At 46.7% G+C, this 14,230-nt stretch overlaps 3 protein-coding genes across 3 annotated transcripts; 2 read left to right on the top strand and 1 right to left on the bottom strand.

The window, feature by feature from the left end:
• Nucleotides 1-4,215: 4,215 nt before the first annotated feature.
• Nucleotides 4,216-7,484, top strand: AOL_s00076g582 (uncharacterized protein; the record flags this gene model as incomplete). The annotated part of the gene is made up of 8 exons (XM_011123134.1): nucleotides 4,216-4,428; nucleotides 4,516-4,543; nucleotides 4,623-4,695; nucleotides 4,769-5,111; nucleotides 5,180-5,232; nucleotides 5,304-5,817; nucleotides 5,896-6,023; nucleotides 6,098-7,484. 8 exons carry the CDS (start codon nucleotides 4,216-4,218, stop codon nucleotides 7,482-7,484), a joined length of 2,739 nt encoding a protein of 912 aa, XP_011121436.1.
• Nucleotides 7,485-8,045: 561 nt separating this feature from the next.
• AOL_s00076g583 (uncharacterized protein) lies at nucleotides 8,046-9,486 on the bottom strand (the record flags this gene model as incomplete). Its single annotated transcript, XM_011123135.1, has 3 exons — nucleotides 8,046-8,064; nucleotides 8,146-9,139; nucleotides 9,207-9,486. The coding sequence occupies 3 exons, from the start codon at nucleotides 9,484-9,486 to the stop codon at nucleotides 8,046-8,048; spliced, it is 1,293 nt and encodes a 430-aa protein (XP_011121437.1).
• Nucleotides 9,487-10,920: 1,434 nt separating this feature from the next.
• Nucleotides 10,921-13,988, top strand: AOL_s00076g584 (uncharacterized protein; the record flags this gene model as incomplete). Its single annotated transcript, XM_011123136.1, has 2 exons — nucleotides 10,921-12,732; nucleotides 12,795-13,988. 2 exons carry the CDS (start codon nucleotides 10,921-10,923, stop codon nucleotides 13,986-13,988), a joined length of 3,006 nt encoding a protein of 1,001 aa, XP_011121438.1.
• Between the last annotated feature and the right edge of the window lie 242 nt (nucleotides 13,989-14,230).

A 14,230-nucleotide genomic window follows, 5' to 3' on the forward strand; every position in this document is an offset into this window, starting at 1 on the left:
ATAACATAATTTTCATCTCAGGGAAGAAATAGAAAAAGAAGAAAAAAGAAACGAAAAAAAAAGACATAGCATAGATACTTCCTGTCCGTGCATTTGAATTGTTTCTCCCAGGATCGGAAGCGATTAGATATCTTAACTCTTTGAAGGAGGTATGTATGTAACCTTCTAATTAGATCTCCGATTATGAAAGCCGATTTCGAGAAAATGTCCTAGGGCAGGGTCTTGATCTCTTTCGTGATAAGTCGGAAACACTCACTTACCGGTTTGACTAGCTTTCACAAGGAATGGTTTCCCCATTGTAATACAATGTCGATATACGAATATATGTACCTTTCCTTTCTTTTGGCCTCGCCACTAGTAGAATTACCATTTCCCCCTTGTAGCCGGCAAAGAAAGGTCTTCCGCTCAGGTCACAGACGTACGGAATGGAGCCTCATGTCCTCGCCGGCCTTTTCTGCGGGCCGATCAGATACCCGAACCTCATCTCTCGCCTTCTAGTTCTGGTCCCTCTTCGTCATGTTTATTTGGCCGGTCTTTCCCTTGTTTAGTATGCAAATGGAGAGACCGTGCCCACGGAAAGCCATCGCCCTTGCCCCTAATCAATAGGAATAGATGCGTATACGGAGGCTAGTACATTTTGTACAATACGGGGGCGTTTTTTCGTGCTGAAAGTTTATCCGGCAGAATTAGCGAACAGGTATTTGCCGGAGAGTGTGGGCCGAATCTAATGTATGTGTGTATTTAGTCTTGAGCCTGAAAAGGACCCTCTTTCTTGGATATTTGAGGGGAAGCTAATCAGAGTCGAGACCCCCAAAGCATGGACATTGATAACCCGAGTCCCTGGAGGCGCACATATCCCGAACGGCTCTCGACACGAGAAAGCGAGGAGGAGTTGAGGAGGTTTTGATTCGATAAACTCGCAGAGGCTCAACAATTTGTCAAACAATTCCTGTATGTGTATTTTCCGGGGTACATGATACGATTTTTTTTTTGTTTTTGGCTTATTCCCATAAGTATAATTCCAATTTCGAATATTCGTCTCGCTGTATTAGTGATAGCCTCGAGGCCTGTCGAATCGTTTTCCCCCTCTCGCGATTCTGTGTCGTAATCCACTATTCCCGCCCCACATGCTTTCGTCTCCCCCAATTTTCGAATCGAACCCATCAACCCTTGATAACCTGATTTTTCGATACCCGAGGGGTTTTTTGCTTGAGATGTGGCAGTCGGTTTAACATTCTTGATTGATGGATCGCATGAGACCGCATGAAACCGAGATGGTCCAGGGATAATTCTCGCGAGGGTTAAGGTAAGATCGTAGCCATGGGTGTGCAAGTGACCGTACTCTGTAATGTTGTACTATGTGCGAGCATGAGCATGAGGCATTGAAGCATGAGGCTGGTCTATGTTCCTAGTCTGTGGCTACCCGTTTCTGGCGAGTACATACGGGCATCTGCAGGTATGCAGGCTTCCTCAGGCGAGCAAGCAAGCAAATAAAGCTTCAGCTTTTGAATTAATTCAGCTCCCGTTTGAAAAAACAAAATTTCAAGCTTAGGTATGGATGTGCGAGAATAGTAACAACATTGGTATAGGGTCAGAAGGGAGGGTCCCTAAAGGTTCTAATTTCTTTGAGCATGAGTGTGATGTAATTGATCATATGAATTGAAGATGGATGCATCGATGTGTGGATTGGGTGTGCACCGGTGCCGAAGACCGAATCCCCTTTCTTCCGTGTCAGAAGTATGCAGATGATATTTTTTTTGAATCGCGCGGGAAAGCAAGGGCTTTTTTCTTTTCTCTCTTCGAGATTATCTCGTGCGATATTTGCATGATATGAATGTCAAAAAAAAAGGTGGAACCGAGCTTGTCCGTGACCCGTGAAGGTCCGAAGATAATGGGAGGGGCCGACATCAGCTGCAGCCAGTTAGGCTTAGCTAGACGGTCTGGTCTTTCTTCTACCTGCCCGGAACTTCGAGTGGTTGATTTCGATTGAGAGAAGAAAACTCCCCCAGAGCCATGCATGCGCAAGGCGCTCAGAGAATGAGATGCGAATGGCCTGTTCCCGCCCCTCCTACCCGCATCAACAGCAATCGAGGCTAAGAGTGCGGAGAAGCTAAGAGGACGAAAAGAGGTGCACGCATGTCGTTTCCTATTTCTCCCACTCCTTCAGGCCTTCGGGTTCCGGTTTTCCCCTTTTCGAAGATTTTGAGGCGAAGTGAGAACGGAAAGGAGAACGATCTTATATGGAGTATAGCACGTAAACGTAAGCAAGTAACTTAAGTCTGTAAGTATGTATGTATGGTACCATGGTGTATATAGTATAACGGCAATTTTATATTTGGAAAATAACGCGGGGGCGGCGGCTGTATTGTTAAAAAAAGAGAGATAACGTTGAAGCTGAATCTGGATCCGGATCCGAATCCTGGTGTGAGTTCCAACGGTTTTCTGCAGTGGCCTGCGAACGTTGACGTTCGAACGTTTAACGATTCTAATTAATCCGGAAGGAATTTCGAAGTCGAGTAGTATACGTCTTAGATCTGAAAATTAAAGTATTAGATTTTAACAGCTGCAACTGTTAACTGAGCTGAGTATAGTATTTGAATTCTGCAGACGCATGCCAGGGGGATATTTATCGATCCGGGGATATGCCATTGCTTAAATAAGGTCTACAGCAGTCGAGCCAGTGAGGATTACGGCATCATATCACATCGGCATTCTTCACAGCGCTACTTCTCGAGTAATATATACTTCCACTTAACGTACATAGCTAAGTAAGTAAGTAAGTCAGTAGGTAAGCAAGTAAGTACATACTCTTCCTCCTCTCCATGAGCTCTTCGCTCTAGATCCTCCTCTTCCTCCTCCTGCTTTTCCTCCTCCAGCCCTGCATGTAAGAGGTGTGTACGCACATACATCACATACATGTTAAACGAATGCGTACATGTCTGATCGGTGCTGTATCACCACTGCCAAATTGCACTTCCCCCCCCTTGATCCCGAGTTTTTCCATCAATTCCAGTTCAATATAGGCGGGTGTTTTGCATTTTGGGGGGTTCGCTTATCGATAGCGAAACAGCAGCTGCGCGGGACTAGAAATAGCGTCCCAAGCGGGGAGGAGCTCCTCCGAACCTTCAACCGCATCAACATCATCGAAAGACAAGACATTCCCACTTACCTACTAGTCCAGTATACTCTACGACACAGAGGAGACGTTCCTGCCGGGTAGGCTGTTAATTCCATCATCAATATCCTACCAAATTAGCGTGCTCCTTGCGCTTTGTCTTTCCTTAGACCCTTTTTTCCTCCCGCCATCTCATCTTTTTTGTTAATTTCCTCATGCCCAAAAAGGCCCCCGCCGTAACGTAACGTAACGTTGGAATTCAATTGAAACAAGTGTCTCTTTTCAGACGAAATCGAAATCCTAGCTAACTAGACTAACAGGCAGCTGTCAAAGTTGCTTTCGTCCTTAAGGCCTTTCTTCTTTTGCCCCTCATTGCATCGCCATCTCTTTCCCTTAATCCCACTTTCGAAAACATACATACGTACTTCGGGGTCCCGTTATCATTTCTTCCCGGGTGACAGTTGATTAACTTGTTAGTATTCTTCCTTTTTTTTAAAAAAAAGTCATGAAATTCTACGGTTCAAGACCCGGGTCCGACGAGGTTTCGTTTTAAATTGCCCTTGGTATTGTTCCGTACTAAACCATATCAGTTCTCGCCGTGGCCGGTCCTTGGTTACTTCTGTCTTTACGGATCTTTTCCTCAAGGCCTAGACCTTGTCCACAAGTAAGCTCCAGAAGGGGCTCCGTGCAGCGTCTGGGCCAGGAGACAAATCCGAGTCAATATCCTGCGCAGGCAGCCGGCAGGCCGGCCATCGCCATTTCTGTGACCTATCCAATCATCTATTTTCCTTTTTTTTTTTTTGTCAAGTTAGTTGACTTTATTTCTCGAAACTTAACATTTTCATTTCCAAAAAAAAAGAATAGTTTTCGTGTTCTTGACTAATATACCCATTTTAAAACTTTATAGAGTTCTCGCGCGCTTGCAAAAAAGTATAATCTCTAGAAAAAAAAGCTTCCAGGTACACTTTTTTTTTCGCGAGTCGGAACTCTGATCGTTCCAAAGTCAGAGTTCGCGAAATCACAGAGCGCCTCCTAAAGGCCGCCTTTCAGAGACCTGCACCACCACCCCAGCTGGGTCTTAATACCTCCACGTGGCAACCATGAGCCAGATCACTGCAACCATGATGCCGCCGCCAGATATGGCGTCCATGGCCAATCGCGGCATGGGAACCATGGGTCGCGATTACAACATTCAGCTTGACAAAGTCGAGAAGTATCGTCGTGAGGGAACTTGGACGGAGGCAGATGAGATCGAATGGGCGAAGAAGAAGCCCTTTCCATGTGAAATATGCGGCGATAGGGTCAGCAGCAGGGTATGTCAATCCTGCACTTATATATCCTTATATATATATAAGATTCAATTTTAAGAACGACCTACTAACATAAAGGGTCTTATTCAGGCAAATTTGAATCGACATATTAAAACAAGTATGCCTGTTCTCTTTTCTAATTGGATTCTGAAGTGATGGTTATAAGAATGATATTAATATAAAATTCATGGATATAGGACATTACCCCCACCAAGAACACGATAACAAGCGCTTCGCCTGCGATATTTGCGGTAAAGTCTGCAAAAGAGAGTACGTCTCTGTCATAGATTAACGAAAGTCAAAATGAGATAGAAAGAAAACCAATTAATGCTTTCATCCATAGAGACAATGTCGTCAAGCACAAGAAGCAAAAACACTCAATCATCAGCCACCAACCCCGTCAACGGCGCGGGTCCGCCAGCATGAACCACCGCTTCTCCTGGCATGGCGCTGGTGGTTTCGCTGGAATAATGCCCGAGGGTGGGATCAATTGGCAAGATCCACGGTTTACACAGGTTCAAGAGCACGTTAAACCTCCAAAGAAACAACCAAAAGAACCGTCTAGCGAAGAAGAGAGTGAAAGTGATAGTGAAATCGAGGGAGGCAGGAGAGAAAGGAAAGCTAGTGATGGGGATATGATGAACTTGACATCGGATTTTGGGAGGAAAGTCTATGTTGCCGAGGATGTGAGTATTTCCGTTTTGGAATTGTCTTATATAACTCGGAGCGCCGTGCTGATATTGATATAAAACAGCTCCCTCGTCAGCAAGTCAAAGGTCTGAAGAAGTACTACACTGACTATCCTATGTGAGTGCCATTGATTACCACGTTGTATGCATATATGCGGCCACAGTTCACTGACATAATGTGAAATCAAGATTACCACAAGAACTCCTCTCGCACTATGCAGACTACTACTTCAACCCACCTTCAACCTCGTTTCACTCCCATTTACCGCTCCTTCACAAGCCTACCTTCAAAACCGACACAGTTCTCGCCTCCTTCCTCCGTGCAATTTGCTGTATCGGCGGTCTATATGATCCAACTGATCAAACCCTCGGCCGCCAATTATGGGAATCCGGCTGGAAAGTCATGGAAAGATGGGTAGAATGGGGAATTGGTGACGACGAAGATACCGAAGAAGAAGACTCGGATAACAGTCTTTACAAGATTAAAAAGGAAGACCAAGAAATTGAACGAATGAGAGAGGAGGCGGAGATGGGTGGAACTTTAACAGTTGAGGCTGAGTCAAAAAAGATGGCTAGTCGACGGACAAGAGAACGGAGACTGTGCGTTATGCAGGCGTTCTTATTGTTTGAATGTTTTGGAGTTTTTAGCAGGGAGAGGGAGTGGCATAAGAAGGGGAGAAGGATACATGCTAGATGTGTCGAAGTATGTTTCTTATCCTCAATTCCATGGTATCCTTTTGCTGGGAGTTGATGAAGAATTGAAGAGTGCTAATTCAAATAGATTGCTCGAGAATATGGATATTTCCAAGACGATATCAGCATGGTCCCCACCATCAATAAACAGGAAGACCCCAAAGGCTACCTTCGCCAAGAGTGGGAAATATTTGTTGAGAAGGAATCTCGCAAGCGGTATGTCCTTTTTATCTAAATATCAAAAGTCCTTTCAAAGGCGAATCAAAATCTAATCTTGTGTATATATACAGAGCCGCCTTCTGCTTATACCTCCTCGACTGTCACCTTTCCTTACTCTTTAACATTCCACCACTCCTCCGGCCGACGGAATTGCGCAACCTCTCCCTCCCTTGCGATGAGGATATCTTCAACGCCTCCACCCCAGAAGAATGGGACTTCACCCGTCGAGTTCGGGTCTACGAACCCGTTCCCATAATGTTCCTCAAAACCCTTCGAGGAATATTAAAAGGCAACATCAATGCCGTAACCCAAGAACTCAACGACTTCAGCTGTTACATTCTCGTGGTAGCCGTCCTTATCGAAATCACCAAGATCTCACAAAAGGTAGCAGTAGAAGAAGATGAAGTCTACGACGATGGAAGACCCCGAATCATCGTCTTCATGCCACCAGAAAGACAAGAAGACGTGGAAAGATTGGATAGAGCAATGTCTACCTTACGAACTCTATCTACTCAACGAGATGATTTCTTCGAACGACATATTGGAGTTTCGTCGCCTTATCAGCCATTAAATGCTTATTCACCGGAATCGAATCGCTCACAGGCGTTATCCGATCCTACCCCGAACTCAGTGGCAAATTTAAGCGGCTGCACTAAATGTTTCTACATATTTTGGCATTTGTCACATGTCTTCCTGGTTGTTCCGGATAGGCTAGTCCTCTCTGGCGATGTCCCGATAGATATGCAAGGATGTCTAAACATGATAGTGGCGGAAACTCGCACCCGTCTGGAAAGAGACGAAGAAATGGATCTTAGTACCCTTGAAGGTGTTATATCTAAGCTGTCACCACATCTTCTTGCTATCATGAGGTTTTTGGAGAACAGAACGTATGATGAAAGTCGTACCGAGTTCCCCGCGATTGTGGCATTGGCCTTTAGAGCTTGCATGGTTATTTGGGAAATTATTGTCAGAGTGAACTTCTTCAGCATGGGAGGGATGGTGCAGAGAGGTGGGGATGGGGATTCGGTTATTGAAGAAAGAATCGGGGGCAATGTGCTTGTGGGGAGTCTTGATGGTGGGCATCCTGGCAGGAACTGGTCTATTAGCGGGCCTTCTGGTGGTAGCGGCGGGGGTGGTTCGGGAGAGAATCATAGGAGCACAACCAGTTTGATCGGATTGAGTAAGAGTATGAGTAGCAGTGGAATTTTGCCTGGGATCAACGGTGGCAATGGGAATACGGTTGGAGAGATGTTTATAGGGGAAGTATTGGAGTGTATTCACCTTCCTACTACGACAGATGAGATGCCGCAGGAAAGGGCAGAGACGAGGTTTTTGAGATGGGTTCAGGCTACATTTGAGGAAATGGCATCTTGGGACGTTGGTCCTGAGGTTAGCAATGCCGTTGAGGGGATAGTAGAGAATTGGGATGCTCTCGCCCAGAGGGTTGGACATGATTAAAACTTACACATCCCGATGTTTTTTTTTTTTTTTTTGTTTTCGAGGTGCCCTCCTAAGAAGGTACAGGAGAGCAAATTGAATTATTGGGTATGTTTTGTATATTTTACAAGGCTCTACATGGATTTTGGGTTTTATTGTCATGATCCTTCTTATCTTTCTTACGCCGCTTATTTATATGAGGGTAAATCCGTTGGCAAAGTCCTTCTTTCTGTATATAAATGAAATTTCTGATAGCCATGGGGAGGGGGGAGGGGGAGTTTTTGTTTTCCTTCATATCCTTCATTCCTTCTTTCTTTTGTTTTAGGCCACCTTCATTTTGCAATATGGATATTATATATTTGTCTATACGAGAACGAACTTTCATTTTATATTTTGGTAGGGACAGGCTCTCAATTGGTTCTCGTAGACACAAGGCGAAGGGGGGGACTAGGAGTGAGAGGAAGGGTAGATGGTCTAGTCTATAGATCTATCGGAATTTGGTAATACTGTTTTACAGAATGAAGGGAAGATATCATAGAAATTGTACATATCATATCATATCGGTTGTCAACTACGAGGTTTCTATTTGGAAATAATTTTGCTATTAGGTTGAAGAATATAAAATGTTAGCTTCAAATTCTACACTCGATATTAGGGGCGGGGAAGACGGAAATAGGCTTACCTCCAAGGATGCTCAACGTCACCATACTGAATAGCCAACATCCAGCTCCAGAAACTCTCAGTCAGAGGTCCGGTTTCCTTACCCGGCGACAATGGAATCTTGACTTCCTCTCCTCTCCAAGTGATGGCTTTAACAGGCGCAACAACAGCAGCAGTACCGGCACCAAAGGCTTCCAATAATCTTCCTTCATGGGCAGCCTTCTTCACCTGTGCCATTGTATATTTCTCCTCACTGACCTTCCACCCTTCCGGCACCAATTTCTCACGAGCGAGGGCCAATATACTCTCTCTAGTCACACCTTCTAATATAGTCCCATCTAATGGCGCCGTGATAAGCTCCTTAACACCATCTTCGTTCACCCAAGCGACAAACATGTTCATTGTTCCAACTTCGGTGACATATCCTTCTTCACCGAATAACCATAGGTTTTGTGAGTACCCTCGCTTGGCAGCGTTTATCTGAGGAACGATGCAGGGGGCATAATTGGCACCGAGTTTTCGGTCACCGACGCCACCAGGCCAAGCTCTCACGGCGGACTCAGTAGCCTCCAAAGTAATAGCCTTAAACCCAGTAGGATAATAGGGACCAACGGGACTAGCGATTACATATAACAAAGCCGAGCCCGGTGGACCAACTCCCAATGTATTCTGGGTACCAATCATAGTAGGACGGAGGTATAAGGAATAACCCTTTTGTTTAGGAATGAATCTTTCTTCCAATTCGACGAATTTGGAGATTAATTCTGTGAATTTATCGCCGTCGAATGTAGGAAGAGCTATACGAGAGGACGAACGATTTAGGCGATACATGTTACGATCCGGACGGAAGAGACGGACACGGTTTTGGGAATCCTTGTAGGCTTTCATGCCTTCGAAACAGGTGAAAGCATAGTGGAAGACACAGGCGGATGGGTCGAGGGAGAGGTTTTGATAGGGAGTTATGCGCGGAGGGAGCCAGCCGTCTTGGGCAGTCCATTCAATGGACAGCATGTGGTCTAGTTTTTCCCGTCGTTAGGTCATTTTCTCGCTTGTATTCAGGAAGCCAAAAAAATAGTAATTTACCAGTGAAATTGCGACCGAAGATTAGGTCCTTATGGTCAAGAAGAGGTTTAGGAGCAGTTGTCCTTTCGATGGTGAGGGCAGAGGGGTCGATGTCCGGAGTGCCCTTGGGCTTGTGGGGCCCGTCATCCTGAGATGCGCTGCTGCTATATAGTCTTTGAGCCTGAATCTGAGTCTGAATCTGAGTCTGAATCTGAGTCTGAGTCTGGTTGTGAGAGACCAAGGGAGCCAATTGTTCAGCCCATCGGATGGTGGACGACCGTAGTCGCCTTGCGAGCATCATGATTCCGGTATGATTTCAAGATGTTTCCGGGAAGACGGTGGTGATAAGGTAGAGTGGAGGGAAGTTGGAGGATCGGTACAGTTAAGGTTGAGGTTGAGGTTGAGGGAGCCAATGCGGATATTATATAACACAACCAACCACATCCATTACCAATACCAATACCAATACCAATACCAATACCAATACCCTGCTGTGTATAATTTAGCTCGAGCACACTCCGAATTAGCTAAACCAACCACCACAACCGCTATCGCTAGCCCAGTTAACTGCTATACTGAGCTATGCCGAAGGTCAATCCCCGCTTGATTTCATCACTTAACTAGGTCTGTATCACCCGTTGCTAGCCATTAATTAATTATACTTCGTATAACTCTAAGCCCACTAGCTAACAGACGGTTCGAAGCTCCAAACGGGCCTTGAAGCTAGCCGTTTCCACTCTCTCCACGGCATCAACCAGACATCAATGACGGGACCGTTGGTGATCTAAGTCGTGTTTAATTGGCTTTCGAATTCCAGTTGCCTCAAAGGACCGTTGAGCTCCGGTGACGGAGATGCCTCCTTTTTCCCATTTATCCAATCTATTTGGGTTAACGGGTTATTAATTATCAATCGCTTATCTGCGGGCCCTTCTGAGCTATGCGGATATACTATTACACGATGAGATGGAATAGTGGTAAAGGTAGTTCCTAGTCTGGCCTGGATGTGGACGTGCCTTAACCTACGTACAGTACTTCCTCAATTAGCCATGGTTATCTCGCATATACGAATCCGTGCAGACCTGCAGGGGAGGAACTGCGAACTCCGGGCCATGTTTTAACCTGCCATACATGCCACGCCAAGCTTACCCTTTTGATTAACCTTTTGTTTCTATGTACAGGCAAAGGATAATGCTGCAGCTAGCGAGCTGCACGTGTTTCGCGTAGCCGGCCGGGCCATGGGCTGGATTAGCTGGAATTGAAGATGATGATCTTATTGACCTTAACAATGCAACTTGTTAAGTACTTAAGTATGTAAGTACTTAGTAAGTAAGTTATGTTGATGCTACCTGGCCGACTTGCTCACGAGCTGAAGATGATTTCAGAATCAGTATTATCCCGATGCTTCAGGATACGAGTACATGCCTTCGTACTATTCTTGAGAACTGTTTGAGGGCTGTTTGAGGGCTGTTGTATATCCAGCTGCAATTGTGATTGTTGTGGTGAAAGTGAAGCGCCGTGAAGGCCGAAGGGCTGCGTAATGCAACATCACAGCCTGGCCTTATACCTAACTCCCTCAAACATCATCACCATCACCACCACCGACATTACTATTTACGAGCGAACGAAGTACCCACAAACGGGCCATACCAAGCGTTGCTAATAAAATAATTTTCCTTACTGTCAAGAGTCGACACGGTTGCGGTATTCCGTTTCGTAGCCGCAGAAGGACGTCCAAATGGCGGGCCTATTCAACGCCGCCATCAAGTCGCTCAGCACCGCATCCCTCTCCTCCCAATACGCCCTCTCTCCACAACCAATCTCGTATTCCGGCCCTTGGAAGATATACGATGCCAAAAGAAAGTCGACCGGTCAAGCGTGTAGCGCCTTCGTCTTCGAAAGAAGTTCTCTTAATGCTCCAGGGCAGTCTTCCCTAAGATCAAATCACGGTCTTAAAGCTGCCCAGGATGAAGTCATCGACCGCCTAAAAAAGGAAGTCGGCCTGCTGGCCAGATTGCGACATCCAAACATTCTGGAACTCGTCGAGCCTGTCGAGGAAACCCGATCTGGATTGATGTTTATTACCGAAGTCGTCGTTGGTTCCTTACAATCCGTTCTCGACGATAAGAGCAAAACTGGCGATGCTAGACATAGGAGGCGTCAGGACGTCGATATCGACGAGCTCGAAATCCAAAAGGGTCTACTGCAGCTTGCCAAGGGCCTCGAATTCTTACACGAAAGTGCCGGCCTCGTCCACGGCAATCTAACCCCCGATGGTATCTTTGTCAATGCGAAGTCTGACTGGAAGATCGGGGGTCTGGCCTTCTCAGCATCCCATCGGGGTGAAACTACAACTGCATCCTCTTCGCCCTCACCTTCGCCTTCTCCATTCCCCGTGGACCTCGTCAGTCTCGCCTCCCAGCATGACCAGCGCCTACCCTCATCCGTCCAGCTCAATCTCGACTTTTGCTCTCCAGACCTTCTCCTCGACTCATCTGTCACTCCTGCTCTCGATCTCTTTTCCCTCGGTCTACTAATCATATCTATCTACAATTCTCCCCACGAGTCCCCGCTCAAAGCTCATAACTCACCAACGAACTTCAGGCGTCTCTTCAATGCTTCTTCTTCAATTCCTAACCAATCCAATAACTTCCTCTGCAGCAAGGCTATTCCACAAGCGCTCGTGGATGACGTTCTCCCCCGGCTGATCACACGTCGGCCCGTGAATCGCCTTACGGCTAAGGAATTCCAGGAAGCGGGTTATTTCGACAACATTCTTGTCTCCACTATCCGGTTTCTGGACAACTTCCCCGCCAAATCTGCAAATGAGAAGAATGCATTTATGCGAGGGCTCCCCAAGGTCCTACCTCAGTTCCCGACAGGTGTTGCTCAGAGGAAAATCTTACCAATGTTGGTCGAAGAGTTGAAGGACAAGGGTGAGCTTTTACCTTGGACGCTCGCAGCCGTACTCACTCTTCTCGAGGGATTACCCGCTGGGAGCCGTCTCATCGGTGAGAAAGTACTACCGGCCTTCCGGGCAACATTTGACTTGGGGAAGAAGAAAGATACTGCGACAGAAGTATCTTCATCTGCTCCCCGTCCGGGTACCGAGCGTGACGGGCGGGATGCAGCTCTAGCCGTTATGGTTGAACGCCTTGCCGTTCTTAGGGAGAAGTGTACAATGTCGGAATTCAGAGATGATATTGTTCCCCTTTATCTTCTAGCTTTAGACTCTCCTACGTCCCATTTACAAGGTCTTGCGCTGAAGTCTCTTGGACAAGTACTACCAAATATCACATTTAACAACGTGAAAACCGATATATTCCCTGTTGTCTCTACTGTATTTGCCAAGACCTCGAGTTTAGGCATCAAGATTGCCTGCTTTGAAGCTTTAAGGGTGCTATGCGGTGGCAGTATAAGTACTGACGATGGGCTTTCTGGGGAAATCAAAGGAAACGACGGCAGCTCAGTATGTTTGGATAGATTTACTGTGCAAGAGAAGGTGGTGCCGTTGATCAAGGGTATTAAAACCAGGGAGCCGGCTGTCATGGTAAGGCCCTTACATGCTGGTACTTTTGGATGCCCCACATATATGCTAACAGAGCAATACAGATTGCGGCGCTGGATCTCTACATGCAGATAGGATTACTCGTGGATACAACAACTCTAGCGACGGAAGTTATCCCCTCGTTGTGGGCTCTGGCGTTAGGGCCGCTTCTCAATCTCCGGCAGTTCCAACAATTCATGACGACGATTAAGCAGTTGTCAAATAAGGTTGAACAAGAGCAGCTGGGAAAGCTAGCTGGTACTGCGACTGCGGAAGCAAACTCTCCGGCGGTGGAATTTGGTGCAGGGCCAATAAATGGAGCGGCCAAGAATGGGGCCACGCATAAACCAGTAGAGGCCGAAGACTTTGAAGAACTGGTGTTTGGGAAGAAGTCTGCTGTTGGTAGTGATCGGGGTGTATCTCCTGACCCTTGGGCATCGGCTACCGTTACATCTCCTGGACCAAGCAAACCGATATCTGCACCAAAGAAAGAGGCTCCAGCCTTTTCATGGTCTACACCAGCGCCATCTACGTTTTCGCCGCCGCCGCCAGCACCGACAAGTAGGAACTCGATTACACCAGACCAAAGCCTATCTGGGTTTGGTACTTTGCAACCAAACAAGCCTGGTTCCTCGTCTATGGGGATGTCACAAACGCTACAGCCGTCGAGACCTGGTATTGCCAATTCGAATAGCTCTGGTCCTGTCATGGGCGGCCTAGGCCTTGGAATGGGAAATCTTGCTATTGGGAATACCTCGGCGCAGAACAGTCATGCGAACTCGTCGATGCAGACGATACAACCGGCACGGCCTTCTGTACCGCAACAATCACAAAGTGCAGGAAACATAGATTGGAGTTCGGCCTTGAAGAAACCGTCATTCCCTAGCAATCCACCGGCGACTTCCACGGCGAGTAGTAACAACGGATGGGGGGTTACGCAGCAGAAACAAGAGTCGCATCCGACGATATTGTTCGGACAGACGAGGCAACAAGCCCCACCGCAGAAGCGGACAGAGTTCTCAGGATGGGGCATTGCGCCTCCACCTAGTGCGCCTGTTCAGCAGGCACAACCGCAGCAGGCGCAGAGACCGGCGTTTGGTGGAGGGTTCGGGCAGCAGCAGCCTACGAGTTCAATGGGTATGGGTATGGGTGGCATGGGCATGGGCATGGGTATGCAAGCTATGCAGCCCATGCAGCCCATGCAGCCGGCAAAGAATGCGGGGAAGTCTGGACTCGATGCGTACGAGAGTTTATTGTGAACTCTTTGCCTATTCTTGTTTTATTGATCTTTGGAAAGTATATATTTCATTCAGGGTAGTATTTGCAAGTATTTACGGCATTTGAAAGCGATTCAGCGGGGTTTGATGTCTTTTTTTTATAATGGTTTCTTCGCTAGATCAAAAAGTACCTATGATATTCATGATCTTATTAAGGATATATTTTCTTTCGTATCTACTAGCATATACATTATCGTCGTCGTCGTCGTCGTCGTCGTCGTCGT

The sequence above is a fragment of the Orbilia oligospora genome (genome assembly GCF_000225545.1).
Source record: "Orbilia oligospora ATCC 24927 unplaced genomic scaffold scaffold00076, whole genome shotgun sequence".
NCBI lineage: Eukaryota > Fungi > Ascomycota > Orbiliomycetes > Orbiliales > Orbiliaceae > Orbilia > Orbilia oligospora.